This window comes from Myotis lucifugus, unplaced genomic scaffold (assembly GCF_000147115.1).
Source record: "Myotis lucifugus unplaced genomic scaffold, Myoluc2.0 scaffold_913, whole genome shotgun sequence".
Taxonomy (NCBI): domain Eukaryota; kingdom Metazoa; phylum Chordata; class Mammalia; order Chiroptera; family Vespertilionidae; genus Myotis; species Myotis lucifugus.
This window is the reverse complement of record NW_005871961.1, coordinates 1-9,737: the sequence shown is the minus strand read 5'-3', so window position 1 is coordinate 9,737 and position 9,737 is coordinate 1. Positions and strand designations below refer to the sequence as shown.

The 9,737-nt window shown below is 49.5% G+C and overlaps 1 protein-coding gene across 1 annotated transcript; it reads left to right on the top strand.

Annotated features, from left to right (window-relative positions):
- Positions 1-1,247: 1,247 nt before the first annotated feature.
- Positions 1,248-4,161, top strand: MRPS24 (mitochondrial ribosomal protein S24). Its single transcript, XM_006106792.3, has 4 exons — positions 1,248-1,401; positions 1,481-1,549; positions 1,749-1,860; positions 3,734-4,161. The coding sequence occupies exons 1-4, from the start codon at positions 1,363-1,365 to the stop codon at positions 4,015-4,017; spliced, it is 504 nt and encodes a 167-aa protein (XP_006106854.1). The 5' UTR covers positions 1,248-1,362; the 3' UTR covers positions 4,018-4,161.
- Positions 4,162-9,737: the final 5,576 nt, after the last annotated feature.

Here is a 9,737-nt window from a genome sequence, read left to right as displayed (position 1 = left end):
GAATGAACAGACTTGGTCCCTTTTCCTCTTCCCCAGTATGATCTTAGGCAACTTACCCTCCACCTTTGCCTCCATTTCCCTTCCACATAGAGGGTAGTCTTGTTCTCCCTCCCATGGGAACCACAGCAGCCTAAGGTTGGATGATGTAGGTAAAAAACAAAGAAACAGGCCAAATGCTAGTGATCCCACATGAGTCAACAGAAACAATGACAACTATTTATTCCGACAGCTCTATGAGGTAGGACTATCAATTAACCCATTTTATAGATAATGGAACTGAGGCTTGAATGTACACAGATTGTTATACCAGGGCCCAACTCTAGACCTAGAGCCTAGGTTTTTTCCCATTCCTATGTTGAGTTCTGAAAGAAGACATACAGTGTTGCTCCTTTCCCCTGTGACATCAGTAACCACCAGAGAACAATCACAGCAGTAATGCTCTGGTCTGAGTACCCCAGGCCCCAGGGAGATCCCCATGGTTCTCCTCATCCCCCAAGAGCAGACGCTAGAAGCCCCAAAGAATATTATTTGAAAATATTACTGAAAATAAACTGTATTTGAAAAATAAAAAATAAATTTAAAAGTTTTCAGAAACATAAAAGGAATATATGTTAATTATAGAAAATACATATAAACCAAAATAAATTACACGTGATCATACTTACCAAAGATAAACTGCTAATATTTGAAATAGGCTGCTATGTTCTTACTGTGTACATAGGTATATATTGTCTTACAAAAATGGTATCTTGTTGACAGTTTTTGTGATCTTGTCTTTATGTATCGTGAGGACTTTAATGTAATAAATATAATCCACATTGTGGGGGGGGAATATTTGGAGACAACTCAAGTAGCCTAATTTGTAGAACCTGCGAAACGCTTCAAGGGGAGGTCCGGGCGGGGCGGCGCGGAGCCACGCGATCGTCCTCAGGCACCGGCGCGCTCTCCGGGCGGAGCCTGGGGGCGGGGAACCTCACGCTCTGCATCCTCAGACCTCGGGACTGGAACCACGATGCAAACTCCAGCGGTGGCGGGAGAGAGGTACGGAAACTAGCGTCACCGGTCCAGCCCCGGCCGAGAGGCCCCGCCCCGGCCGAGAGGCTCCGCCCCGGTCGAGAGGCCCCGCCCCAGGTCGAGAGGTCCCCGCCCCCTCTGAGAGGTCCCGCCCCGGCCGAGAGGCCCCGCCCCATCTGAGAGGCTCCGCCCCGGTCGAGAGGCCCCGCCCCATCTGAGAGGCCCCGCCCCGGCCGAGAGACTTCCACACCCGCGCGGGCTTCAATTTGGTCCCGTCGCGGGTTGGCCTCCGGCGCTGACCTTTGCTCCGCGGCGCGGTGTTACGTCACAGGCTGCGGCCAGCTCAAGATGGCGGCGCCCGTGTGCAGCAAGGGGCTCGGGCCGCGGGTGAGTGGCGACGAGGCGGGCCCGGCGGGCGGAGGGGTGCCCTAGTTCCGGTCTCACGCTCTTCGCTCGGCACACACAGGTGCTGTCCTGGAGCCGAGCGCTGCCGTGTGCCTGGCGCGCCCTGCATGTCTCCGCGGTCTGTGCCAAGGTGAGCCGACCGGAGCGAGGGGCCGGGGCGGGGGGACGAGAGGCCGCGGAGGCGGGGTGGGCAGAGGCGAGGGGCCGGGGCGAGAGGCCGGGGCGGGGGGACGAGAGGCCGCGGGGGTTGGGGGTGGAGAGAGGTGCGGGGCCGGGCCCGCTCTCAGCCCGGGTCTTGCGCACGGACTTAGGCCGCTCTTTGCTCCTAGAACCGGGCGGCCCGGGTCCGAGTGGGCAAAGGGGACAAGCCCGTGACCTACGAGGAGGCGCACGCGCCTCACTACATCGCCCACCGCAAGGGCTGGCTGTCGCTGCACACAGGTGAGCTCCAGGCTGGCGATGCGACCCCGGCCCCGCGAAAGCGTTCTCAGTCGTGACTGTCAGGCACGAGATGAGCTCGTGTCAGGTTTATTCCAACCAGTAGTCGGTGCCGGAGTCGGAAAGCCAGTTCACGCTCCGAGCGGAGGTAGAGCCGAGACTGGATCAGCAATGTTGAAATGTACTTGAAAGGGATACAGAATTGCCTCTGCCCCGACGTGCACGGACCGCATTGAGCCCCCTCAGAAGCTGTGTGCAGGAGCGGAGACAAAGTGTGTGCTTTGCTCTCGGTCCGCTGTGATGGACAGAGACGCAGAGTGGCTCAGAGTCCACGAAAGGAGTGAAACCCCTTAGACTCAGCCTGGACTCGTGGGACAGGGTGCTGTAAAGAACGCCATTTCCACAGATTTTTCTTCATTCTGTGTTTGAATTTGCCTATTCTCGGCTCTTTCTCGGTCATTCTTAGACATGGGCACCTTCCCAGCTGAGGTTGAACAGGGCTCTGCCCTCTTTTAAAAAAATATATTTTTATTGATTTCAGAGAGGACGGGAGAGGGAGAGATAGAAACGTCAATGACGAGAGAGAATCATGGATCGGCTGCCTCCTGCACACCCCACACCGATGACTGAGCTCACCACCCGGGCCTGTGCCCTGACGGGGAATTGAACTGTGACCTCCTGGTTCATAGGTCGGTGCTCAACCACTGAGCCACGCTGTCTGGGCTCTGCCTTCTTTTTTTAAATTTAATTATTCACATTTATTTATTTTTAAAAAACATCTTATTGAATTTATTGGGGAAACATTGGTTAATAAAATTATATAGGTTTTGGGTGTACAATTCTATGATACATCATCTGTATATTGTATTGTCTGTTCACCACCTCAAGTCAAGCCTCCTTCCTGGCTCTGCCCTCTTGTTTCAGTTTTCCTACAGTAAACGTGTCCTTTTCGAGATTTATTACTGCCATGTTTTCACAATTTTGTGCGTTTTGTTGGAGACTTTGCTGCCTTAAAAGAGCCGGTGATGCCGAGCTCAAGGAGCTGTGATATACTTTACAGAGCAGGTGCCTATCAGAGTAGATTTCTTCAGGCCTGAGCTATAGTGTGTTTGGGAGAGTTCAGTGTTAATCAGCCCATTTAATGCACGGGGTACCTTTAAGTAGAAACACATAAACCAAGGTTATATATTGATCTGTTGACAGAAATAATGGAACCAAACGCTTGCAGAGCCTAACCCTGCATTTCCCCAGGAGGTATGGTTTAGTTTTTGCTAATTCATAGATCATGGTGACTTTATAGAACAGAACTGCTGTAAATTAATGATAATCAACTGTATTTTGTGTAGTATGAGGGTTTTCAACTTGGATGTTTATGATGCATCTACCTAGAGAAGTTATTTCAAGGTTCTTGTCCCCCCACCCTTTCCAGGGTCTGGTTCTAAAGTCTGTAGGTGGGTGTGGAGATTCAGTGGATGTTGTGAGAAGTGTAGGGGTTGCAGCGATGAGAATCCACTGGGTGTAGGCCATGACCCTGGCTTGTGAGAAAGCTCATGTCCAAACCTCAGAAGGAGTTGGTGGCCTCATCTCTGGCCTGTCGGATGACCAGTGCTCTAAGGCAGTCAAGAATGAGTGGGAAAGGGAGTAGATGGATTGATCATCTGAGTTTTATATCCTGGCCAAGGCCTCATTCTTTCCTTTTGTAAAATAAGGATAGTGATGGTACCTAGTTTGGGAGTCTAGTGAAATAATGTACTTGGAACTTTAAAGTGTTATTCTTATTCCACTTATAGAAGAAAAGAGAAGAGGCAGGGTTGGTAGAATTGGGTGCCCTTTGCTTTTGGAGCTTTGCTGATTCTGCGGTGCCTTCTCTCTTCAGGTAACCTGGATGGGGAGGACCACGCTGCAGAGCGAACAGTGGAGGATGTTTTTCTTCGCAAGTTTATGCTGGGCACCTTCCCCGGCTGCCTGGCTGACCAGCTTGTCCTGAAGCGCCGGGCTAACCAGGTGGAGATCTGTGCTCTGGTGCTGAGGCAGCTGCCAGCGCACAAGTTCTACTTCCTCGTGGGCTATAGTGAGACTCTGCTGTCCTACTTCTACAAGTGCCCTGTGCGGGTGCACCTCCAAACTGTGCCCTCAAAGGTGGTGTACAAGTACATCTAGGACATGCCTCTTATGTCAAGCTATAGCCTGCAGAGGACAGAAACGTGTGGGCAAAGGGGTAAAGTAGAAATTGGGAAACATCCCTTCAGAGTCCACAGACCTCACTTTCAAAGCTGCTGTTGAATAAATGGGCTGTCCATGTTGTCTGGCGTCTTGTTCTGTCTTTACTCTTGAGGTAAAAGGACTCAATGGGGTTTCTGTTAGGTGCTCGGGGGTCCCGGGAAGGCTGTGCGCTCAGTAAATTTCAAGCATGGGATAAAGGTAACTAGTCACATGGTGGTACCTAGATCTCCAGTACTTATCCATCGTGCAGAACTAAAACTAACCGTATTTCCCCCTATCCCAGCCCCTAGTAACCACTGTTCTACCCTGCTTCTATTTCAATTATTGTTGATTCCGTACAAAAGTGGGATCGATCATATAGTATTTGTCATTCTGAGTCTGGCTTATTTCACTACCATAATGTCCTCCAGGTTCATCCACATCCTAAATGGAAGGATGTTCTTTATTGTGGCTGGATATACTCCATTGTACGTATGTTCTGTGTCTTCATCCATTTATCCACGGATAGACACTTAAGTTGTTCCCATGTCTTGGCTACTGTGAATAATGCTGCACCGAACATGAGAGTGCAAATATGTGTTTGAGGTACCGATTTCATTTCTTTGGATAAATACCCAGAAGAGGAATTGCTGGATCACATGGTAGATCTAGTTTTGATTTTTTTGAGGCAGCTCCATACTGTTTGCATAGACTGCACCAGTTTACGTTCCTTCCAACAGTGTCTGAAAGGTTCCCTTTTCTCTGAAGTGAGTATTTTCAACTCTCACTTCTCTCCTGAATCTCTCCCTTTTCTCTGATCTCTCACTTCTCTACTAATTCAGTTTTCTTTGATCTCTATCTTCTCTCCTGATTCTGTCTTCTCCCTTTTCTCTGAGTGCTGGGGAGATGTGTCACCACAGATTGTATGGAGTCCTGTCCTATCAGCTCTGGGCCCTGTGATTGTGAGGAGAGGTCCTACCTGAGGGAGTAGAAGGTCCCAGACCGAACATGGTGCTAGGAGAACCTCGGGCAACTGCTGGAACCCATTGACACCTGCATTGTTGAACCCCAGTACTTCCTGGGTTCCCCCAATAAGGTAGAACCCCAGTCCTGTGCTGCCTCCTGTCCCTGTGATTCCTCTGCTCTCCTGGAGTGTTAGCCCCTCCTGGTGTCTCTCCCAGCGCAGCCTCTTACAGAAGGTGGGGAGACTCAACCGCCAGTTAGAAATAGTACGTGGAAAAAAGGAGTGCTTCTCAGAGGGCCCAGGTTCTCCAAATCTGGGAGAGTAATGGGGCCTGAAGGGTCTCTGACTACTAACCTCTGTCCAGGACACATTCCACTGGCAGGTCCTGAATGGGAATCTGACAGGAAAGGAAACATCCGGGAATTTCTACTCGTGGTTCGTGAGCGGGTCCCTCTCTCCGCTTCTTCCTCAGCGGCTATGCTGCTTCCTTTGTCCTCCCACCCCTCCAAACCCCCACACCTATTCCTCAGTCTCCAGCAGGAGCCTGGGCCTCACATCGGCCCACATCTGTCCCCAGGGGAGGTGCAGGTGACACAGGTCCCGGACCTGAGCGACCCTGGCAGCCCTGGAGAGCTGAACTTCTGTCCCAACTGCTGGCAGACGAAGGCTGCAGTGGTTCTCAACCTTCTGGCCCTTTAAATACAGTTCCTCATGTTGTGACCCAACCATAAAATTATTTTCGTTGCTACTTCATAACTGTAATGTTGCTACTGTTATGAATCGTCATGTAAATATCTGATATGCAGGTGGTCTTAGGCGACCGCCAAAGGGGTTGCGACCCACAGGTTGAGAACCGCTGCTTTTTTTTTTTTTAAATATATTTTATTGATTTTTTACAGAGAGGAGGGGAAAGGGATAGAGAGTTAGAAACATTGATGAGAGAGAGACATCAATCAGCTGCCTCCTGCACGCCCCCTCCTGGGGATGTGCCCGCAACCAAGGTACATGCCCTTGACCGGAATCGAACCTGGGACCCTTGAGTCCGCAGGCCGATGCTCTATCCGCTGAGCCAAACCGGTTAGGGCGAGAACCGCTGCTTTAGAGGCTGGGAGGACCAGCCTCAGGGTGAGCGGTGGGCTGAGGCTCCAGGCCTGGCCCTGGGGAAGGGAGAACTGGGGGAACAGGTAATGGACAGGAGCTGTTTTCCTCCTCATGGGTGAGATGCCACTGCTTCCTTCCCCCTCAGGAGACACAGTGGAGGGCTGGCATTGGCTATGTTCGTACTGGGATACAAGGGCTGCTCACAGCTGGGCATTGAGGTCCTGCAGTCTACCCATAGGCCTCTTTGAGACAGTGAGAACATAGTTTCATCATCTATAAAATTGAGTTAATTATGCCCAGCCTTTCCACTACGTAGGACTGTTATGAATCAAGTGGGATAATATACATGACTTGTAGTAGGGATGAAGGGCTCTCAGCATAAGTATTGGGTGACATAACCTCTCTGCTTCAATTTTACTTTTCCACCTTTATGTAAAAAAGTATTTTCAATCTCTTGTTTATACAGTTTTTAACTATCCCAAGTTTTCCTCTAATACTTTTTTTTTGTAAAATGAAAATGGCTTTGTTCATTGCAGCTTACTTAAACTATACAGAAGAATACAATTAATTGAAAATCCTACCCCAAGAGGTAAAAACTGCTTGTGTTTTAAGTACATACCCTTCAGGACAACTCTACATGCACAATTCCTTTCTTCTATTTTCTGTGGATTTATTTTATTATTCTAGATTCTTAAGAAGGGTGTAAAACTTGTAAATAGTCAGCTTGTCTCTTTTCCTAATGTGAGAATTGTGAGAATAAACAAGTAATCTTTTCTATCAAAGAAGGGAGTGAAGGCAACCACTATTCTGAAACTGCGAAGGTCAGCCTCTCCCCTTTTCCATTAAATTAGCCAATTGCGCAAGCATGTGAGCATTAATTATGACCAATCAAGAGTGAGGGACAGATGACGTGCGAATAAAGCCCCAAGTGGACTGCCTGCTTAGTGTGGGTGCTGCCAGACCCTGTGTTTGGTCCCCAGTAGGGGGCATGCAGGAGGCAGTGTGTTGGCATGCACCCTTCTGCAGAAGTAAAGATAGTACCTTGCTGTTGGGCTCCCGAGTAACCTTTGTGTTCTGCCAGAACCCCTGCTTTTGGGCTCACCTTCTTTCTAAGACTAATATGTGCACTTAAGACTGCACATTTTTCTGTAAGTTTTGTAATGTAGTATTTTTATTATTATTCAGTTCTAATTATCTTCTAACCCTTGGGCCCCTGGGCTGGGGCCTGTGATTCAGCTCCTGTGTCTGGCATCTGGTAGGTGGTGTCTGGTGTCCAGTGCCTACTTAGGGATCTGGGTTCCTAAACACAGATCTGAGTTCCAACTATAGTGTCTGTGGTTTCAAGTCGCATTGTATTTGGCCCTTTGTCTGGATTCTGGATTCTGGATTGTTTGGGTGTGGCTGGTTTCCTGCAATCCTGTGTGGGGTCCATGTGCAGTATGACATCAGGGCCTGATGGAAGGTGTCCTGTGTCATTCTCGGGCATCTGGTGTCTGGCATTCGTGGTCTAGGTTCTGGCTTTATGTCTGAGGTTTAGCTTCTGGTTTGTGGTCTGCTGTGGGGACTGGGGTCTGTTTCTGGGGTCCTGATCCTGGCTGTGCTGTCTGGTGTCTGTTAACTGATGGTCCTTGTCCTTAGCTTATTATTATTATTATTATTATTATTATTATTATTTTAGTAAATTTGAACTCAGTTATTCATCAGGAGCCCTTTATAGTAGGGATCTTTATTCTTAGCATCCATCCATATGTCTGTCTGCAATGTGAGTTGCACAGGGAGTCCTGGGGTAAGGGTTGAGGATAGAGCTGGAGGCAGATTCTCTATTCTGGCTCCAACCAGCTATTAAGGAGATGAGGAGTGTCTGTGGAAGATTGCAGTAGACCTGGGGCAACATTTCCATTCTGCCTTGAGACCAGTATGTGAGGGGCGTTTGGCTAAGCGGTGAGGAAAGTACAGGAGACAAATTATTTATCCCCTTTCCACTCACCTTTTGAGGGGGTCATGAGTCAATGGGCAAGGAGAGACCTTGAGGCAAATTCTCTGACCCTCCCTGCTTCAACCTGCTGTGAAGAGCACAGTGGTTGTTGGGGTACGTGGCCAGGAAAGACCTTGAGCAGAATTCTGTATCACGGCTCTAGACAGCCTGCATGGTTACAACAGTTGCCTGGCTTAAGAAGAAAGACCTGGAGATGAATTTTCCATCCTTGCTTTCACCAGGATGTGATAGGAAAGAGGACATGAGGATATGGGAAAAGGATCTAGGGGACATGAGGGCCAGTAGAGACCTGAAGATGAATTATGTGTTCTGACTCCAGTCCATCATCTAATGGGGAGCTGGCTCCTGCGGAAACGGGCGAGGAGAGACCTGGATGCGATTTCTCTGTCCTGGTATAGGGACGGAGCCTGAGATAAGGGTCGAGTTCCAGAGAGTGAGAACCAGAGGGGATGCCTGGGATCGGGGTGCACTGCAGCCAGCTGGAGTCTGTGAGCAGTTTCTCCAACTATTTTCAAGTGAGCGCTTCCTCAGGACCAGTTTCCTGGGGAGCGTCCTCCTGGTTCCAGTTGGACCCCTTTTTGTGATCACCTCTTTTGGACAGGATTCAGGAGTGCACTATTTCCTAATAGACACATTAAAAATATGTATTTATTGATTTTTAGGGAGAGAGGAAGAGAGAGAGATAGATAGGAATATCAATGAGACGAAAATATTGATCAGTTGCCTCCTGCACAATCCCTACTGGGGATCGAGGCCTGACCAGGAATTGAACCATGACCTCCTGGTTCATAGGTCGACACTCAACCATTGAGCCACACCAGCTGGACCAAATGGATAAATTAATGGAACAGAATAGAAGGTGTAGTAATAGACCCAAATCCAAAGATACATTTTATATGTTAAGCATGTCTCCTCAGGTCATTAGAAAAAATGTGCATTATATAATAACTGGTGTTGGGACATGAGGCAAGTAGCAGCTAACAGATGGAAGTCTAGCTGCAGACCTAGCATGTTTGCTCAGTGGTTAGAGCATCAGCCCTGGGACTGAAAGGTTGATGGTTCAATTCCGGTCAAGGGCAGGATTCTTGGCCCCATTTGCGGTACATGTGGAAGACAATTATTGGATGTGTTTCACTTTGTCTCTTGCCCTCCCACTGTCTAAAACAATTAATGGAAAAAAATATCCTTAGGTGAGGATTAACAACAACAAAGAAAAGGTTAGCTGCAAGGCTTTTCCCTGAGTGGAGAGGCGGGGCCAGGTTGGAGTGAGGGGCGGGGCCAGGCGAGGCTGGAGCTTAGGGCGTGGCTTTGCTGGGCACCGGAAGCCCAAAGACCCGGCAAACACCTTAGAGCGGGAATTGAGGCGAGAGGTGCGTTGCACCTGAAGGGAGGGAGGTGTGGACTGAGGAGAGGAAGGTGGCCCAGCTGGAGCCACAGGGGCGTTCCGGGTAGAGGCAGGCAGCTGGCGGACCTGAGGCGGATGGTGGCCTGGGAGCAGTGCGGCTGGTCCTGACGTGTGAGGTGAGCGGTTGGGAGAGAGCCTCACTGGGTGTGAGGCGTGAGGTGGAACAGTGGCCAGTGTGAGGTGTGAGAGGGGAGAGGGGAGAGGTGTGAGGT

Coding starts and splice junctions, on each gene's coding strand:
- MRPS24 (XM_006106792.3), top strand. CDS start 1,363: ATGGCGGCGCCCGTGTGCAGCAAGGGGCTCGGGCCGCGG. Junction 1,550..1,748: donor TCTCCGCGGTCTGTGCCAAG/GTGAGCCGACCG, acceptor CTTTGCTCCTAG/AACCGGGCGGCCCGGGTCCG. Junction 1,861..3,733: donor CTGGCTGTCGCTGCACACAG/GTGAGCTCCAGG, acceptor TTCTCTCTTCAG/GTAACCTGGATGGGGAGGAC.